This window comes from Chiloscyllium plagiosum, unplaced genomic scaffold (genome assembly GCF_037043375.1).
Source record: "Chiloscyllium plagiosum isolate Xiang-an unplaced genomic scaffold, Cpla_swu_hap1 HiC_scaffold_7, whole genome shotgun sequence".
Classification (NCBI taxonomy): Eukaryota; Metazoa; Chordata; class Chondrichthyes; order Orectolobiformes; family Hemiscylliidae; genus Chiloscyllium; species Chiloscyllium plagiosum.
In genome coordinates this window covers 1,905,733-1,927,000 of record NW_028270145.1, presented here as the reverse complement: position 1 = coordinate 1,927,000, position 21,268 = coordinate 1,905,733, and the positions used below count along the sequence as shown (strand labels likewise).

Below are 21,268 nucleotides of genomic sequence, written 5' to 3'. Positions count from 1 at the left end.
TCTACCTTTAAGGCTTACACTCAACAACCAAAATGACTATGTTTAATTCTTTTGAAGTCAACGTAAGTGTGACCTGGTTCCTTCTTTATGTTTCTGAACTGCTGTCTATATGCTTCTGGTACCAATTCATAAGCACTTAAAATAGCCTGTTTGACCTCTTCATAATCTCTTGACCCCTCATCTGACAGCGTGGCAAATACCTCATTAGCTCTGCCTACCAGTTTAGTCTGAACCAGCATTACCCATAAATCCTCAGACCACCCCATCTGCCCAGCCAATTTTTCAAATGAAATAAAGAAGGCTTTACATCTTTCTCATCAAAATGTGGCAGAGTTTTGACATATTTGTACATATCATTACCTTCTCTTTTAATCTCCATCCTGTTAACTTGACTTTACTGACTTTTCCAGTTCAAATTCTCTTTATTTCTTTTTCCTCTCACTCTTACTTCTCTCTGTCTTTCTCTTTCTCTCTCTCCCTTTCTTTTCTCTCTCTTTGTTTATTCTCTAATTCCATGTTTTCGGTTGTAATTTAAGGTTTTCTATCTCTACTGCATTTGTCTGTTTCTCTGACACACCTAAGTATTTGAATAATTTCATTACAATTTCAGCTTTACTTTAGTTCTTGGTTAAACCCAATTCTAATCTCTTTGCTAAGAGTATGGTCTTTTCTTTCTAAACTTTCTTAACAAATTTGATAATTATTTTCAAACCCCAGAACCTCTTTAGCCATTTAAGCGCCATTTCTCTCACTTTTAACTTAACCAACCACAAGTGGGTTTCCTCTGGGTGCTCCGGTTTCCTCCCACATTCCAAAAATGTGCAGGTTAGGTGAATTGGCCATGCTAAATTGCCCGTAGTGTTAGATGAAGGGATAAATGTAGGAGAATGGGTCTGGGTGGGTTGCGCTTCGGCGGGTTGGTGTGGACTTGTTGGGCCGAAGAGCTGTTTCCACACGATAAGTAATCTAATCTAATCTAAAAAAAAGTAACCACAATTAAACAAATTGTCTCACCTACGTTTTATTTAAAGATCTAGGATACTAATCGGCAAGTATTTAAATCTACTGGGCTCTTATTATATCCGAAATCAATTCAAATCTGTCCAAATCTCAGACTGGACCTGTCTAAACCTATGCCGGAGATGTGTTGCTGGAAAAGCGCAGCAGGTCAGGCAGCATCCAGGGAACAGGAGAATCGACATTTCGGGCATAAGCCCTTCTTCAGGAATGAGGAAAGTTTGTCCAGCAGGCTAAGATAAAAGGTAGGGAGGAGGGACTTGGGGGAGGGGCGTCGGAATCTATCGCATTTCCGACGCCCCTCCCCCAAGTCCCTCCTCCCTACCTTTTATCTTAGCCTGCTGGACAAACTTTCCTCATTCCTGAAGAAGGGCTTATGCCCGAAACGTCGATTCTCCTGTTCCCTGGATGCTGCCTGACCTGCTGCGCTTTTCCAGCAACACATCTCCGGCTCTGATCTCCAGCATCTGCAGACCTCACTTTCTCCTGTCTAAACCTATCCAAATCACGAATCCGAGACCCAAACAGTTCAAATCCTGGCGATGAGCCCCCAAACTCTTATGACATGGGGTAAACCCCTCTGCTAATTTAAACCCGACACACCGAGAAGTTCACCTCACATCATAACCTGTTAAATTTCAAGAGGCAAAGAACTATCCCAGATTTCACTATTTAAAATAAAAATTAACAATTTTCTTCTTTAAGTCCAAGAGAGAACATTAGAACTACTATTTACAACTCATTTCTCTTAAAGCTATCTTTTACCTCCCACTCTACAATACTGGTCTGATTAAAAAACCCCAATTAAGATTTACAAAAAATTAATTACGCTTCAAAATCAGTCAGCTTTGTCAATTCTCCTTTGTAGATTTTCCTCTGGGTTTTTCTGGCTCATCTCTTCTTCGGTCTTCTGCTGCACAACTTATTTGTGGACAGCTACCTTTCAGCGAGCTATTTGGTTGGCAGTCTATTTTGTTGGTGCTCTCGGCAGATCTCCCCCTAACTGTTCAAAATGTCTGGTTTATACCTCAAAACATTGGATCATTTCATTGGTTTGATATCAACAAAACATTAAGTTCAAATTCAATTGGACTTTGGTCACTGGGGCATAATTTAAACTGACTGGCTGAATTTGAATTTGTTTCTACACAACTCAGCACTGGCTATTAGTGTCAACTAAATGTTAAATTTTTAAATTGTTCAGCACACTGTGCTTTCAGTCCTTGCCAGCTTCCTTTCTCTCTTAAACGTACAGTACACACCTACACCTTCATAATAAAGTCATGCTGATTTTCTTCTGCTCCTCCTAACCATCACTTTCCCTAATTCATTAGATGTATTCCTTTCCCACCATCAGCCAATGCTTGTACTGTCCTTTCTCCTCCTTTACTTAAAACTGACATGTTATTCTCTGCTTTCCTCTGAAGTGCTACTCCTGGCTTCACTCTTCTCTGCTACAAAGTGTGACTCCTGTCTTCATTCTGTTTGTTTCACTGCCTTTTGTCTTAAAGCTAAGGAGATTCAGCAGTAGTCGTTTACCAGCTGTATTATGGACCAGGTCAAACCCCCTCAAAATATTTTAATAAGCTAGCCTAGACCCTAACTTTTTCTTATTTCAAAGGCAAATATGTAGTGGATATCCCAGGTGTGATGCAATTGGTTAAATCACTCAGCTTTAAGTGAAACAAAATTTATTTAAACACTACAGTTGAAACATAAACAAAAGAAATGGAATTTAGAATAACTCAACTGTTGAAAAATTTAACTGACCCGACACAGCAACTTAACTAAAGAGCTGTTCCAATTTGCGTAACATCCCATAAACACACCCCTTGGTAAAAAATAAATTCAAACACAGGTTGTCACAGGCAGGAGAGACTTCAGAGAGAAATGTCAGCCAGGAATCATCTGTTGAAGGTTGGAACCTTTCTCTGCACTGAAGCAGCTTCTCCACTACAGCTAAACCAGCAACTTCTCACTGTTACAACTAAACAAAACTAGAAAAAAAACCTGAACTGGGAGAACTGGCCACTGCCCTACCATTGTTAAACTAGGGTCTTTCCAAACATTTCAATACATCTGCCTTTAGGACCTCTCTTAAAAAAACCCCAAGGACAAAATAACGTTGTTAAAGTGACTGCATTGTCACACCTACAAACACTATTGCAATAAGTGGTCAATTTCTATTACCCTGCAAAAATATTAACCAACAGCATGGAGCTACATTCAATCTCTTTCAGTAGTGGGGATAACACAACAGCTAAGTGTCTGAGATCTGTACTTTGGGGAGAGAATATGGGAAGAAAGAAGCCAGGAAGCAGCACTTTGGAAAGTAGTATCTGATGTTATTTTTATCTGAGTAAGGATATGTACACAGTGCCTTACTTGTGCTGTCATTCAGTGTCAAATATGGGAAATTGATTTGTATGATAATGCTGGATTGCTCATGGACAATTGACCATGGTGTCCTATATTCTTCTGCTCCTACAATCACAGAAGAGGAACATATATTTTTCTTCTGATAGCACATGCACATTATTTGATGTTTTTCCCCATCCGTCGCTAAGTCAAATTAGCACAATATATGAGGAAAAGAATAGCCTGGTCCTAGTGAAGGTCTCCAGCATCACACTTTTTGATTTACTTCCTCAATGTTGTCTTACCTAATAATAACTAGGGTGGCCTTTTTTAAAAAAGGATGAAGGCATTAAATTGCTGCAATCCTTGCCAGTGCAGCTGTGCTCCCCATCAATGTACACTACCCGTGCTGTAAAGCAGCAGTCCTAACATTTTGATATTTCTGATATCCTGTGCCCCTTCCTGTTTACTCTAAATGAATGATTTTTTGCAGCTAGGTTGCTTTGCAGAATTGCCTGTGTCAAACCTTTCTGACCATTCTGTTTCACAATATGTTCCTTACATTTGTGCATTTCTCCTTCCTCAATTATCTACAATGACAAGGCACAATTCTTGCTTATCAGGGGAAGTAGTTTTCACATTTTGAGTTAGTCTTGAAAAGTACCATAAACACTCACAAAAACATACTTTAGATGCGGTAAATCTAAAAATAAAAATAGAATATTTGGAAATACTCAAGCAGATCAGATAACATCTGTGGAGAGAGAGAGAAAGACGGAGTTAACTTTTTAAATTGATGACTTTTCATCAATTGAAAGTTCTGTGAAGGACTTAAGGTAACCTCATCAATAATGAGCTACAATGGAATTATTTTTCTCTTTGTTATTCCATTATACCTAAACTGCCTGTCAGAAATTCTGAATTCTTTTATCTATTAAGATGAAAACTTACTCTAATATTTAAATTTCAAGGCATTTTGTATGATTTCACAAGCTTGTTGAAACCTGTTTTGGGCCAGACCAGAATCCCTCAAAATATTTTAAGAAGGTAGTCTAGACCCTAATATTTTCCTTTTTGAAAGGGTGTGATATGATGTGATGCAACTGGTCAAACCACTCGGCTTTAAGCAAAACAGAGTTTATTTAAGCACTACAGTTGAACCAAGAACAAAAGAAAGTGGAACTCAGAATAACTTAACTATTGGAAAACATAACCGCCCCAATACAGTAACTATTACTAATTAACTGTTCCAAAACAGTAACATCTCATAAACATCCCCTTGGCAAAAAGGTAAATTCAAACCGATTCTTGCGGACAGAACGGAAAGATTTCAGAGAAAGTCAGAGGAATCCTTTATTGAAGCTGGCAACTCTTCTGGACTCCAACATTTTGTGACTGCTACAGCAAAAAGCAAACTAGAAAAACTAGAACTGGGAAAACTGTCCACTCCCCTTCCATTGTGGAACGGTTACTTCCTGGACTCTTCAGTGTCTCTGCCTGACCTCTCTTCAAAAAAAGCTAAAGATAAAATTACCTTTTTAAAGTGACAGCATCATCATAAACCTAATAAAAATGTTAGAATCACATTCTTAATGTGTAAGTCTTATCATGATTTAACAAATGTTAATGAAATATAAAAGTAAGAGTGAATGTCAGTTCTGGTAATCTTGGATCAATATAATATATTCTGCTTGCTAAAATGGTGCAAGCAATTGTTTCAGCAAAGGAAAATGTTGGGGATTCAGTGCATCATAAAGGTCGGCATCATAAAGGTCAGGAAGTTTAAAATTTGGTGAATGACATGTCAAGCATCACCCCTATCTTATTTTCAAATACCAAACAGCTTTTATTGGTTTTCACACTTTGTTTCTTTGGGGCAGACAATGGTGTAGCAGTGATGTCACTGGACTCATAATCCAGAATGCCAGGCCAATCCTCTGGGGACCATGATACACAGTAAAATTTTAATTGAATAAAAAGCCAGCATAATGGGAAGCATGTGACCACTTTGGATTTTTGTAAAAACCCATCTGATTTTCTAATGTCATCTAGGGAGTGAAATTTGCTGGCCTTATCTACTTTGGTTGACATGTGACTCCAGGCCCATAGCAATAGTTGAACCTTAACAACGTTCTGGCCAATTAGGGATGGGCAATAAATGCTGACCCATCCAGGATGCCCCACATCCCTTGATTAAATTAAAAAGTCTTATAGTCTCACTATATCTGACTATGCCAGTAATATGATAGATCACTACAATATTGCTCTTTTTAGTTATTCAACAAAAGAAAAGCCACAAAGTGACTTCAGCATCACTTTAAACAAGTTTTAGGTATTAGAGGGAGGGTGAGTAAATTTACATTGAAATTACTTTGGACATTTATAGCATCATCTACTCCACTTCTTGTAGCACAGTATCATTTAATGAGAATCCACTTTAAACTGACATGATTAACTCATACAGTATGGATTTGTTGGTTTAAACTTCTATTAATGTTCTGGTTATAGTAATATTTACAGTTAAATAGTAGAAGTAAATTCTCAAATGGTGAATTATTTCTGGGGTAATCTGGCTAGTGGTCCCTGTGCTCTCAGCAAGATGTTGTGAAACTTGAAAGGGTTCAGGAAAGATTTACAAGGATGCTGCCGGAATAGATAGTTTGAACTGTAGAGAAGGGTGAATAGGCTGGGACTATTTTCTCTGGAATGTGGGAAGCTGAGGGGCAACATCATTGAGGTTTATAAAATCATGTGGGGCATAGATGGGGTGATTGGCCAAAGTAGCAGCAAATTACTGCAAATGCTGGAATATGTACTAAAAATAAAAACAAAAAATGCTGGAGATCCCTACGGGTCAGGCAGCATCCATGGAGAGACAGCAAGCAAGAGGGATTTGGAATGCTTACAGCGTTTGAAAGGCATCTGGATGGGTACATGAATAGGAAGGGTTTAGAGGGATTTGGACCAAATGCTGGCGAATGGGACTAGATTAATTTAGGATATTGGGTAGGCATGGACGGGTTGGTAAAAACAATGACTGCAGATGCTGGAAACCAGATTCTGGATTAGTGGTGCTGGAAGAGCACAGCAATTCAGGCAGCATCTGAGGAGCAGTAAAATCCTCGGATGCTGCCTGAACTGATGGACGAGTTGGATCAAACAGTCTGCTTCCATTCTGTACATCTCCACGGCCGGAAAATATGGAGAACATTAAATACAACTGGATGCTAATTTGTAAACAGTGTTGGACAGGCAAAGACCCCATTGCGCCGTTGCGTTACGGTATTCCTGTTACACCTATAGTATTGGACACTGGAAGTGATCGATGACGTTGCAGTTTTTTCGAGTTTCTCCAAGCCCCAAATGAAAATACAACTGAAGGAATAGAAAATGCTGGGCACAGCCCTTTCTAGTGCGGCGTACGCGGAAGCGATGCGGCTGGTCGTGCTGAGCCACTGAGTGTGCACTCGTCCTGGTGCTGACGCTCCAGCTCACCATTTGCATGGCTTTAGTTGTCAGTTGGCAAATGTAAGCTACACGTCACGGGGCCGGGCTCTCTCCTCAGGAAATACCTTTGAACAGAGACTTCAAAACTCCCAAATGATGTGAACTGTTCAATTTTGGGAGCCGGACCGTGCGGCTGGTCTCATGGCTGCGAGGGGTTAGAGCTAACATTATATTTTAGCAACAACACTTTTCCGACTTCAGCTACAGTGCTAGCTAAGTCTGGAAATTCTAATTATAACAACCAGCGGCGCTTGCCTTTTCAGAAACTGTTTATAGGGTACATTCGAAATCAGATCTTTTTTTAAAGAAAACTATAATTAAGAGAAAGAATCAGAATCCCGTTAAGAACCCTTCTAAACGTAACAAAAATTACCTTGAAATATGGAGAAGACTGAAAGCACGTCTAAGAAGAGCTGCTGCGGTAAGTGCTTTGACTATACAGCATTTGGAAAGCTTTACATTTAAACTTTTAATGCAGCATTTTGGAAATTATTTGAGAATATTTAATATTCAACCTACGGTATTAAATGTTTTAATGGAGTACCTGACATGCTCTTTGAATTGACTTCATTGAAATGTGTATTTTTCTTGTCCTTTAAACGATAGTCTCATTTGTTGGATACTTCAAGACGACTGGCTTTCTTATTTACCTTTGCCATGGACTGTCAACATGGGTAAGTTCAGCTGCAAAACTTCGACTGTTGCTTTCTTCGGTTCTGTTTTGCTTTCACTGTGTAGCAACTAGCTGGGTAAGGAATCCTCTAGTGGTGGTTATGTTGAAACATCAAAATTAGCTTGGTGTAAGAATTTTCTCTGGTCAGCACTTACAGTGAACTGCCAATCGTTCATGTAGAAGAGGTAAACAGTGAGAATCTTCTCAAATACAGATACATTTGCAGGCACAGATGTGGACTAGAGGACATCATAGTGACACTTTACAGTGGTATTGGTATTGATTTGAAATACTGTAACACACATTTCAATGTTTGGGAAAGTTGCCTTCGTGCACAGATGGTCTGACCTAATTGAATGTTTCAAAAAAATATATAAAAGTCCCCCATTCAAAAGGGACTATATGATATAAGCTTGTCATCAAAATAGGAGAGAGCAACTATGTGATTCTGGACAACGGTCCCAAGACCAGCATAAGTCAAATGGAACGGATGTTCTTTGGTTCATTAAATCTGACACTCTTTTACAAGTCTATGAAATCCCTTCGATGAAATTAGAAGGGGGAAAAAATACAGATGCAGCAAATTTGAGTCTGTGGAGCCACAGCCTGAGGTGGCATTTGAACTGAAAAGCTGAAGACTGATCAAGAACGTGTGCCTAAGAGGAGAGTGGAGAAAACTCACCTCACGTGGAGATGAAAATCTCAGTCTTTTAGAGAAGGGGGTGTTGTGGCTCTAACTGAGTATACTGATACAGAATTCAATCCTATTTCCAACAACCTTCGCTACAAACAAGAACTTCAATCACTGCTTAATTGTAGACACTTTAGAAAGGCAAAATCAAAACTGTTTTACTTTATATTACAATCTCAGTACTTACTGATCTGAGGAGCGAAGGAGCATGAAATGACGTGAATATTAATGTGGACAATTCTCGTCTTTAAATCAATAGGCTGTATCTTCAACATATAGCCAAGGTCTTGAGTAAATATTCCAGCTGACACTTAAGGGCAGTATTGAGGAGCACTACAGTATCAGATTTGTTGTCTTTTGATGTAAAATTAAATCAAGGCCGACCTCATATTCAGGTGAACAGAAAAAATCTCCGAGCACTAATTAAAGAAGTTCAGGGCTCTTGGCCAACATTCTCTCCTCAATCCACAACTTGAAAACAAGCAATTTGTGGAGTATTACAGTGCAAAGAATATTGTTATGGGAACAGCCATGTCAGAGATTCTTTCAGTGGATTATTTTTCAATTCTGCTTCAAAATGTTTTAACTTTATCTGCTATTGTAATCTTTTTTGGATTCCCTTTCTCTTATTTTGGATAATTTAGAGTTGTATTTCATTCTAGTTTAATTATGAAAGCTTCCTTCATATTTTGCTTGTGCTTCCCTTTATTGATGCTCTGTTCCATTTCTGTTTCTGTCTAACACTGTTTCACAATTCCTAGTTTACTTCAATTCTTACCGCTTTGTCCATTTTGTATGGCTTTTCAATTACATAGCTGGGAGTGATTAGTTTCCTTTTGTACAATGGCACATTATACAGAAAGCAACGTTCCAAACTTTTAAGTCTCTTGATACATTTTGTGCTTCACAGTCTTTATCCCCCAAAAGACAACCTAGTGGAGTTTACATAAATGTATTTTATCTGTACAGGACTCTGCACAGTTTGTGTTACAACTGGGTGCTCAATCAAAGTTTCGCAATTGCAAATACCGGGTATTTGTATTTTTTTTGTGGTGTAAAAGACTCATTCAAGAGATAAACCAGACCATTTGAAGGATAAAAGACATAACATTGTCTGTTTTAGTGGATCTTGTAGCCTTGCTGACATGATGGGTCGCTTTCCAATGTTTCATTGTTCAGTATCATTTCTAATTCAGTGCAGCAGAATATCCACCATTTTAGATGCACACTTGCCATGCCACAGCTTACAAAGTTATCAGCCAAGCTGTGGAAAGGAGCTTAGAATAATTAGATGGTTGTTTTTATCCTGCGCAGACCCGATGGCCTGAAGGGCCTTTTTCTGTGCTGATAACATCTATGACTCTATGATTCCAATCCATATTGCCTGTTACCAGTGAGGGATAATTTCCAGAAATAGACCTGACTAATTTATACCACTAGAAGCAACAAAGCAAGACTTTGCTATCAGCTGGTGTAAGTTCCTGTGCATTTGAAACAACACCCTGATGTATGAGCATATCGAAATAATGGTCCAGATTTTACAAAATTCAAATAATCATTTCTGACATGTAGGTGGAAGTTGTGCACAGGGACCCTGCGGCATTCCCAGCATAGCTGACTCCGAAGGAATTGCCCAGTAAATTGAAGATTCCGCTCAGCAGTTCCGCAACATATGGAAAGTTGTTCCAAAAGTATCCATTTATATCTGAGAATTCGAGAGCTCTGCTGCAATTATATAAATAGCTACTGAAGAATAAAAATGCATTTAAAAACCTGGTCAAACTGTTGAGTAACTACTCATGTGAGCCCATAACTTGCCACACCCATTCTCAATGACATTTCCCCCAGACCCCTTACACCCCCCCACTCCTAACCTGACTGTCCCCTCCTTCTAAGGATCTGATCCCTACCTCCTCACCACTGGAAACAACAGCAGCCCCACTTTTCCCTTCGGGATCTGACACCTCCGCTTCCCTCATTGCCCTTCGTCCTAGGAGCTAACCTGGCCCTCAGGACCCTATTCCACTCTGTCTCCAGATCAGGCACTAACTCTCTTCTTCCAGACCTTGCAGCAACTCTCTCCTGCTGTTGGACTACCATTACCTCTTTCTGGACTTATCATCACACCTCTGCATCCCCCAAGGTTTAACAACACTCTCCTTCTCTGCTGCTAGACCCGACCACCCCTCCTCACCACCTCATCTTGACATATCCCCTGTTCCTGCTGGAAGATCTCACATGACATCTGTAATCGCCTTCCTCAGAACATGTCACCCAACTCACTGCTCTCCCTGGAACTTGACACAAACCTCTACTCTGCCTGGCATGCTTGCTTACTTGCCTGCGACTTCCTACTCACCTAGCACCCTCCCCTCCCAGTGCCCTAACCTCACTTTCTCGTACTTACTCTTTCACAGTAGCTGTCAACATGGCTGTCAGTGATGCAGGACCTTTAAATGACAGAATACAGCAAGTGCCTGCAGTGAAAAGGGGGCCATGGTTTGCCATCCTCCCAACCTTTGAACTTGTCAAAATGAAAGTATGGCTCCACATTTCTGAAGGAGCCCTAATCAGAATTTCCTGTCAGAAAAGCAGAGCTCTTTCATTGCTTAAAAAGCATGGAGCAGAGCAGCAACCTGTGTGTTATTGCCACTTCTTGGAAAATCTGGCCCAACACGTTTTGTCTGTGATTGATATCTATAATTACCATATTATGACCTATGTCTAAGTCCAAATGTTACATAAATAACTTATTTAAAGAAACACACTTTATTGACACAGCTTATCAGGAGGTGACACCCTCTAGGAACTACATTTCTATTTGAAAATAGAACATACTAGGTATTCAAATGATAACCTACCCATGGTATACTGAGGTTGGTAACTTTAACCTGATATCCATTTCATTTTTTAAAGAAAGTATTAGAATGAAAATATATGAGAAGCAGTTCCACTGCATTTTGTTTAAAACTTCCTGAAATAGTTTGGTTGACAATTCACTGTTGTTCAGAACACTGAAAAAACATTTAAACAGCCCTACATTGCATTAATTCAGAAATGATCGCTGCTTTTAATTCCCCCATATATTTAGCTCAGTGTTTGGGGAAGAAAAAAGTTTTTCATTTGTGTATTGCATCTTCCACTTTCTGAAGATTTTATAAGATGTTTCACAGTCAATTAGTTGCTTTCAAATGTCATCATTATTGTTTTGTCAGCAAACATGGCAGAGAAGTTGTACATAGCACGGTTCTACAAATGTCACTCAGATTAAAGGCAATATTGGCTGAGGAATGAATTCAGAAATCTTGAGATATTTTGCATTCACTTAAACAATCAAATGGATTCTTGGTTTAAGTTAAATTAATTAAATAAATGTAACACGTTTCTAATCATGTTTTTCTTATTACATCTTGCTCTATATTTTGCTGTAAATCCTGACTAGGTCTCGAACTCCCAGCTTTATGCCTCAAAGCTAACTTGGCTCCTACTATAGGTGGAATATTATGAGCATTTCTGGGCCTTACACCTTAGAAAAGATATATAGGCCTTGAAAGGACCACAATGTCGATCTTCTGGAATTCCAAGTGTTAAACTACGAGAAGAAATAATGCAAATTAGAGATATATTCTCTTGAATTTAGAAGGTAAAGGGTGACTTGATCAATGTTTTCAAGGTATTATGGGGAACTGATAAGATAAATAGAGGAAACTTTTGTTTTGGTTGCGGAGTCTAGATCTAGGGGGCATAACCTAAAATTGGAGCCAACCTCTTTAGGAGTTTAATTAATAAACACTTCTACAACTAGAGCAGAATTTAGTTTGGAAGTCTCTTCAACAAATGGCAATTACGATAGGCTAACTGTTCATTTTAAATCTAAGATTAATGTTAATCAGTTATATTAAGGGATATAAGGAAAGAGGGATATGTAGAGTTAGGTCACAGATGAACCATGGTCTCATTGAATGGTGGATCAGATATCAACAGGCTAAATGGCTCACTTCTGTTCCTGTGTGTCTATTGTGCTGAGCTGGCACTTAGCAGATAGATTATATAATACAATTGTGGGAGAATGTGCTGCTGATTTGCATCAGGATAATATAATGGCTACCATATGATCTAATAGAATTGAGGATCAGACCTTTATGTTTGCTTTGTATGATTCTCTTTCCCATAAGTATCTGGACAACCACATCCTGCAACAAGCCTTATGTTTGTGGCACAATAGCATCACAATTCTCCATTTATTCGATTTCATTGTGTAATGTCTCATGAAAAGCAGTCTCAGCAGCCAGGGAAAACTTTTGCATGCAAGATGGCAAGCATGGACCATTACAGCACTGTGTAAATCTGGCAAGGATGTTCCCTGAGGTCAGAAAGATGCGTGCAGAGGTCATGTAGATTGTCTTCAAGGCCAAGATGATTGACCTAAAAGCATTTACCTAAAGTATAAGTTTTTTAGGAACAGAAACTTAGAAACAGAAAATTTGCATCACAGAAGAAAGCAATTAGGCCCATCAAGGCTGTGCCAACTAAAAAAACCTCTCTCACTTCTCTCTACTTGCAGCTCTTGGTCAGTACACTTTAGGTTATTGCGCCTCAAATATATATCCAAATATTCTTTAAATGTAATGAGGGTTTCTTCCTGTATTATCTTTTCAGATAATTGGATCAAGATGCAAACCACCTCCTCGGAGATAACAATTCTCCCTAACTCACCTTTAATCCTTCTGCCAATTACTTCTATGCCCACTGGTTATTGATTTCTCTGCGAAGGGAAACAGATTCTACCTTTTCACTGTATCTAGAACCCACATTATTTTATAACCCTCAATCAGTCCTCACTTCAAACTCCACTGTTTTGCCATTTGGAAGCTATTGTAATTAATTATACTACAGAGCTTTTTCCATTATAGGCTATCATTTGAACTCTTACCAAAGGCTTTTCTCATTGAGTGTTAGAGATTGTTTGAAACTTCCTGAAATAGCTTGGTTGTCAATTCAGTGTTGTTCAGAACACTGCAAAACACTGAAACAGCCCTACATTGCACTAACTCAGAAACAATTGCTGCATTTAATTCCCTCATACTTCTAGCTCAGTACTGGGGGAAGAAGAAAGATTTTTCATTTATATCTTGCATCTTTCATGTTCTGAAGATTTTATAAGATGCTTCACAGTCATTTGCTTTCAAAGGTCATTGTTATTGTTTTGTCAGCAAGCATGGCAGAGAATTTGTAACGTAGCATGGTTCTGCAAATGTCACTGAGATTAAAGACAATGTTGGTGGAGGAATGAGTTCTGTAATCTTGAGATATTTTGCATTCACTTAAATAATCAGATGGATTCTTGTTTAAGCTATTAATAACACACTTCTAACCATGCAATGACTATTACATATTGCTTATGCTTTGCTGTAAATCCTGACTGGGCCTCGAACTCACAGCCTTATGTCTTAAAGCTGACAAACCTGATGAATTATGTCTTTTTCAATAAAAATGACTTTGCTGTTTCTCCAATTCTCCCAAAACTAAAATGAAAATGGAACATTTATAGAAAACATTTACACTGTTTCATCCTTTATGAGATCTTAATTTCAATCTAATCCGAGTTCAAGAAGGGAAAATTGCATCCATTCTACTTGTCAACTATCTGTCTTGGTGTCTTCCGTATAATGTTATTAACAGACATAGCTTATTATGCTTTCTCAATACGTATCTTGACCGTAGGCCATTTTCAAATTGGTTACTCAGTGAACACACTATGCTAATCTATACTTCAGCAAATTTAAATGTTAAAAAATAATTTTAATTAAAAAGAGACTTTTATCTGGGTTATACTGGAGTACATATTTGTTGAATGTATTGTTTGGCTTGTGCTAAACAGAATTGTGTTTTGTTGCAGGGAGATAGGATGTGGCACTTTGCTGTGTCATTGTTTTTGGTGGAACTTTATGGCAACAATCTGCTTCTGACTGCTGTCTATGGACTGGTTGTGGCAGGATCTGTATTATTGCTGGGAGCCATCATTGGTGACTGGGTGGACAGAACTCCCAGGCTTAAAGGTATGACCTAATGCATTGAACCTTTACTATTGTAGTGTATTCTTTTTGACAATTTAGCTTTTCAAAAAATCTAATTCTTTATGCATTGCATGATATGAGATTGAATAAAGTGTAGAATAATGTGGATAATTTTAAATAGCACTGCAGCATTCTGTTATGGGAGCACTGAAATTGGAATCGATTATTCAGTCCATTGATCCTGCTCTGTTATTTGATTATAACATGCCTGAGTGGTACCATAATCTAGTTAACCATCTTTGCTTATGGGAGAAAGTGAGGACTGCAGACGCTGGAGATCAGAGCTGAAAATGTGTTGCTGGCAAATCGCAGCAGGTCAGGCAGCATCCAAGGATCAGGAGAATCGATGTTTCGGGCATAAGCCCTTCTTCAGGAATGAGGAAAGTGTGCCAACCAGGCTAAGATAAAAGGTAGGGAAGAGGGACTTGGGGGAGGGACGTTGGAAATGTGATAGGTGGAAGGAGGTTAAGGTGAGGGTGGTAGGCCGGAGTGGGGGTGGGGGCGGAAAGGTCAGGAAGAAGATTGCAGGTTAGGAAGGTGGTGCTGAGTTCAAGGGTTGGGACTGAGACAAGGTGGGGGGGAGGGGAAATGAGGAAACTGGAGAAATCTGAGTCCATCCCTTGTGGTTGGAGGGTTCCTAGGCGGAAGATGAGGCGCTCTTCCTCCAGTCTCGTGTTGCTATGGTCTGGCGATGGAGGAGTCCAAGGACCTGAATGTCCTTGGTGGAGTGGGAGTTGAAGTGTTGAGCCACGGGGTGGTTGGGTTGGTTGGTGCGGGTGTCCCAGAGGTGTTCTCTGAAACGTTCCACAAGTAGGCGGCCTGTCTCCCCAATATAGAGGAGGCCACATCGGGTGCAGCGGATGCAATAGATGATGTGTGTGGAGGTGCAGGTGAATTTGTGGCAGATATGGAAGGATCCCTTGGGGCCTTGGAGGGAAGTGAGGGGGGAGGTGTGGGCGCAAATTTTGCATTTCTTGCGGTTGCAGGGGAAGGTGCCGGGAGTGGAGGTTGGGTTGGGGGGTGTGGACCTGACGAGGGAGTCACGGAGGAAGTGGTCTTTTCGGAACACTGATAGGGGAGGGAAGGGAAATATATCCCTGGTGGTAGGGTCCGTTTGGAGGTGGCGGAAATGGCGGCGGATGATACGATGTATATGAAGGTTGGTGGGGTGGTAGGTTAGGACCACTGGGGTTCTGACTCCTCCATCGCCAGACCATAGCAACACGACCTTCCACCGATCGCATTTCCAACGCCCCTCCCCCAAGTCCCTCCTCCCTACCTTTTATCTTAGCCTGTTTGGCACACTTTCCTCATTCCTGAAGAAGGGCTCATGCCCGAAACGTCGATTCTCCTGCATCTTTGCTTATGGCCTTGTGACTTCACCTAACTAGAATCTAACAATTTAAGTCTTGAAAACTTAAATGGAATAGCGGAATGCATTCTAGATTTTTAATATAAAAAGTAACTTCCTAAGTTTATTTCTAAAAGACTTAAATCAAAGGCTATACCTTTTGTTTTAGATTAGTTAGCCAAATAATTTGTAATTTCTTCAATGAATCTTTTATAATTTAAAAATTACAATTATATTTTTATCATTACCATTTTAAAGACTTTGATTATGAAATGTGTCCTCATAATCCAATTGTTTAAACCCTGAGATCATTATGGTGAGCTATTCCTGAGATTTGACTCCCAACTCAAAACACATTGTATAGATTAGATTTTACCAAGGTTCTGGATAACTGAAGCATTACTTTTTCAGTTTAGTTTTCAAAATACCTTGAGGTAAATACCAACATTCCATTTGTCGTTTTATGTACCTTTCGTAGAAGTGATTTCAATTTTTTGTTCCTCTCTACATTCTAAGTGTTTATTTCAGCCAAAAGGTGCAAACAGATGCTAAATGAGTTGCTGTATAAATAAGGTGAGCATGTTTGAAAGCTTGGATTAATACATAATTTTAGTGCTAACTGCAAATTACTGAAACATAAACTCAGCCGGGGAAACAATTTTCTCAGTATATGTGGACTCCATGTATCCACTGCCAAAGAAGATTTGGATTGCTCTGCTGACATATAACAATTGATGGATTGCTGAGAGATCAAGGGAGACGACATATGAGATCTTAGATCATGGAGGATGGATGAGATCTTGAGTGAAGTGACATCTTATACCTGAATGGGGGTAAGACACCACCTCACTCTCATAGCCCTACTCTATATCCTGCAACATCTGCTCCTGCCCTGCCTGGTCTGCTATTACTTCCCACACCAGGTGCAGATAAGGGGGACCTCTGACAAGACACCCATGATCAAGCACTCACCACTCCCCTGTGACTCCTATGAGGTTGACTAGTTCAGTATGTTAGGACAAATGCTATTAATAAATGTTGGTAACCTTGATAGAGCCTAAAGGTGGCTGTTTGTAGTGCTGATTTCAATTCCTTTATTGAAATATGACTTGTGTAAAACATGGGCTAATGCTGCAGTTCAGCTCAGAATCCAGTGTTCGTCACATTGTATATGTTTAGCTCTTAACCTGCTGTTGAAAATCACTCCCTTATGTTTCCACCATTAAGGAAATATTCTGAATTCTCTTTCTCAGATCTCGAATAAAAGATCTCACACTTACAATGTAGTTTACTCCATAATTATCACAGCTCTCATATCCCAGGGGATACATTGTTAACAACTTTCACTGTATAATTCACTGGATTTGCAATGATTGTCTATTAAATGTACAAACATTTATATTGAATATTTAATTTCTAAATTTTTAAATTAATTACTAAAAACTAATGTTTTTTTTGCACTGAGATTGCCTGTTAATAGTATGCTTGATAATGGCAGTTGGTTTCCTTTATTCTGATAAAACCTCGATAAAGTCTTCGTATTAATCTGGGAATCTCTGACTGGAAGATTGGAATCCACCAAAAAAATTAAAACAGTCGTATAAATATTTTACTCACAACAACTCGTAGCTTGTGTACAACATTAAAAGGAAATGTTGGAAAATATGGGGAGGAGCTATTGTTTTCATCCAGCACTAAAATGGGAAACTTGTATGTGGTAGAGGAAGCAGTAGTGTTGGCACATACAAGGGATGTGTGACAAGAAGCTTCAGGAAGCTTAAACTAAACATGTCAATACATATCACCGCTCTTTGTTCCCTGGTGCCACAAAACTGCTGAGTGTCAGTCACTGGTGCACTCTTTCTTGTTGGTACTTTTAGGTCTTTAAGTTTCTATTTTGTTATTTTGCAATTTTATAAATTCACTTTCTTTAACTTCACTTCAAATTTTATTTTTTCTTCCTCACTTTTTTAGTCACTTTTTTGCTCTTTTCATCTTTGTGTTTCTATGATTCAATCTTTCTTTCTGTTTATCTCTCCAGTTTGGCATTTGTACCTATGGTTTAGTCATCATGGGAATTAATCTTTTTCTGTGCGTTATAGATCATTCTTGCACTGGATGTGCATTATTGTGCAGTAATTCTGTGTTTACAAACAGTCAGTGCATTTTTATTCTAATTGCCTAAACTCCTAAGAAGTTTAGTTATGTTAACAGACACAGCATTCTTGTTACTTTGGAATTTGCTAAACAATAGTTAAAAGAAGATATACAAATCTGCCTCTAATAATTGCCTTTCAGCCCACATTGCTTGATTTTTACTAGCTTTAAAGGTATCTTTAAGTAAAAAGTCACCATATCATTATGAATGAATTGTTGAATAATAAAGCAAAATGGGTGTATTTTAGAGAAGTATTCATATGAGAATGTAATAAAGTTATAAAATGAATAACAAAGTAACATTGGTAGTGAACGGTCAAAGGAAAAAAATTCCGTACAACCCTAAGATCAAAGTTAAAAATCACACAACACCAGGTTATTGTCCAACAGGTTTAATTGGAAGCACAAACTTTCAGAGCACTACTTCTTCATCAGGTAGTTGTGGAGGACATAATTGTAAAACACAGAATTTATAAGAAAAGTTTACAGTGTGATGTAACTGAAATTATACATTGAAAAATACATTGATTCCTTGTTAAGTCTCTCATCTGTTAGAATGACCATGTTAGTTTCACTTCTTTCATATGTAAATGACAAAACGTTTTTAAAAAGTTACATTCTCAGGTTAACTTTAACAATTGGTGTCAGCCCAGATAATGTGTTGAAGGGGTTAGCCCCCTGTGTTCTCTGTCTGTGCCATATATTTAGACTGATTCTAATCTAAAAAAATGAATTAACAGAATCTTACATGGATTCATGCAGTTATTGAGCAAAGTACAATATAACTCTGCAAGTACAAATTCACCCCATAAACGTATTTGTCAATGTGTGCATATGGGCGTGTGTGTGTGTATATGTGCAGCAGCGGGGATGGAGGGTTGGGGTGGTGGGGGTGTTGTGAGTGTCTGTGAGAGAAAGTGTGTATCTGTCTATAAAGGAATCTAAGTCTGTAAGAGGGTGCATGCCTGAGTGTGGGAGTGTGTGTGTCTGTAGGAGTCTGTGTGTGTGACTGTGTATAGGAGTATATGTGTTTGTTTATAGGAGTGCCTGTGTTTGTGTGTGTGTGTGTGTGTGTGTGTGTGTGTGTGTGTGTGTGTGTGTGTGTGTGTGTGTGTGTGTGTGTGTATATATATCTATCTGGGGTGGTGAGTTGTGAATGTCTGTGACAGAGAGTATAAATGTGTGTGTATGAGTTTAAAGGAGTCTAAATCTGTGAGAGGGTGCACATGGGAGTGTGTGTCTGTAGGAGTGTGTGTGAGTGACTGTGTGTGTCTATGTATAGGAGTGTCCGTGTGTGTGTGTGTGTATGTATAGGAGTTCCTGTGTGTTTGTGTGTGTGTGTGTAGGAGTGTCTGTGTATGTGTATAGTGCAATGGTGGTCACCTGTAATGTGACATGAATCCAAGGTCCCAGTTGAGGCCATCTCTATGAGTGCTGAACTTAGCTATCCCTCTGCTTGGCCACTTTTCGCTGCTGCCTGTCCCGAAGTCTGCCTTGGAGGATGGTCACCTGGAAGTCTGAGGTCGAATGTCCTGGACTGTTGAAGTATTCTCCAACTGGGAGGGACACTCCTGTCTGTTGATTGTTGTGTGGTGCCCACTGATCCATTGCTGTAGCCTCTGCTCGGTTGCACCAATGTACCATGCCTCAGGGCATCCTTGCCTGCAGCGAATGAGATAGACAACTTGGCTGAGTCACTTGAGTACTTGCCACGTACATGGTGGGAGGTGTCCCCACACGTATTGGTGGTATCCATGTCCACACCCTGACACGTGTTGTAGCATTAATAAACCATTACGTGTGGGGACACCTCCCACCATGTACGTGGCAGGTAGTCAAGTGACTCAGCCAACCGAGCAGAGGCTACGGCAGCGCATGAACGGGCACCGCACAACAATCAACAGACAGGAGTGTTTCCTCCCAGTTGGAGAACACTTCAGCGGTCCAGGACATTCGACCTCGGACCTTCAGGTGACCATCCTCCAAGGCAGACTTCGGGACAGGCAGCAGCGAAAAGTGGCTGAGCAGAGGCTGATAGCTAAGTTCAGTACCCATAGGGAGGGCCTCAATCGGGACCTTGGGTTCATGTCACATTACAGGTGACCACCATTGCACTACACACGCGCACACACACACATAGGCACTCCTACACACACTCGCTCCACGTGCGTCCGCGCAAGCACACACACACTGGCACTCCTATACACACACACAGACACTCCTGTATACAGACACACACACTCCCACACTCAGACATGCACTCTCTCACAGACTTAGACCCCTTTACACTGACTCACACAAATATACACTTACACACACAAATACACACTCTCTCTCACAGACACTTACAACAACCCCCCCCCCCCCCAACACACACACACACACACACACGCCCACATGAACACATTGACAAATACGTTTGTGGGGTGAATTTGTACTTGCAGAGTTATATTGTATTTTGCTCAAAAACTGCATGAATCCATGTAAGATTCTGTTAATTCATTTTTTAGATTAGAATCAGTCTAAACATTATGGCACAGACAGCAGCATATACAGGTGGCTAACAGCATCAACACATTATCTGGGCTGACACCAATTGTCAAAGTTAACCTGAGAATGTAACTTTTTAAAAAAGTTTTGTCATTTACATATGAAAGAAGTGAAACTAACATGGTCATTCTAACAGACGAGAGACTTAACAAGGAATCAATGTGCTTTTCAATGTATAATTTCAGTTACATCACACTGTAAACTTTTGTTATAAATTCTGTGTCTTACAATTGTGTACTCCACAACCATTTGATGAAAGAGCAGCGTTCTGAAAGCTGGTGCTTCCAATTAAACCTGTTGGATCATAAACTGGTGTTGTGTGATTTTTAACTTTTTACACCAGTATCTCCAAATCACCCTAAGATCACCTTGATTTGGTGGCAGGGTACTTTGGCCAAAATATAAAGTGTAAGTAAAGAAAAATCATTTCAATTTCCTGGAACCAAATATGTATGCAAGGAACAGCATTAACTTGGTGTTGTCAAGGATTGTAAGAGTTCCAATAAAATTCAAGCACTTCTGCCATATTCATTTAAGAAAGACATGCCGACTACATTTGTCAACTGAATAGTCAGCTTGCGGCAGATTAGTGAGTTAGCCGGAGCAATGATGTCTTATTTTGATCTAAAAATTAGTCTGTGGGGGGAGAGATTGACAGCGGCTTTCAAATGTTGTGACATTCTTAAAGTACTGGAAGCCACCATTTGCGTTCCTCTGGCCATTACATTAACCACCAAAAAAAACCACTGGTGCACATGAACAGAGAATTGTGTCCTTTAATAAACAGCTGTAACAACTATGAAATAATTAATTGTGTGAATGGAGTTTGCACAAAATGTTCATATTGTCTATTTCTTAAGGAAATAACAGGTTTCCCTGTTGAAGAA

At 39.5% G+C, this 21,268-nt stretch overlaps 2 protein-coding genes across 2 annotated transcripts in view; one reads left to right on the top strand and one right to left on the bottom strand.

The window, feature by feature from the left end:
* asnsd1 (asparagine synthetase domain containing 1) overlaps window positions 1-7,575 on the bottom strand; it is a 79,945-nt gene extending 72,370 nt beyond the window's left edge. The window contains exon 1 of the mRNA XM_043692830.2: window positions 7,427-7,575. The gene's annotated coding sequence lies outside the window, so the exon portion shown is untranslated. The remainder of the gene's footprint in view (window positions 1-7,426) is intronic.
* Window positions 6,892-21,268, top strand: part of slc40a1 (solute carrier family 40 member 1) — a 60,960-nt gene continuing 46,583 nt past the window's right edge. Inside the window, exons 1-3 of the mRNA XM_043692831.2 lie at window positions 6,892-7,303; window positions 7,489-7,556; window positions 14,146-14,305. Of these exons, the coding sequence (XP_043548766.2) occupies window positions 7,264-7,303; window positions 7,489-7,556; window positions 14,146-14,305 (268 nt within the window). The 5' untranslated portion in view covers window positions 6,892-7,263. The remainder of the gene's footprint in view (window positions 7,304-7,488; window positions 7,557-14,145; window positions 14,306-21,268) is intronic.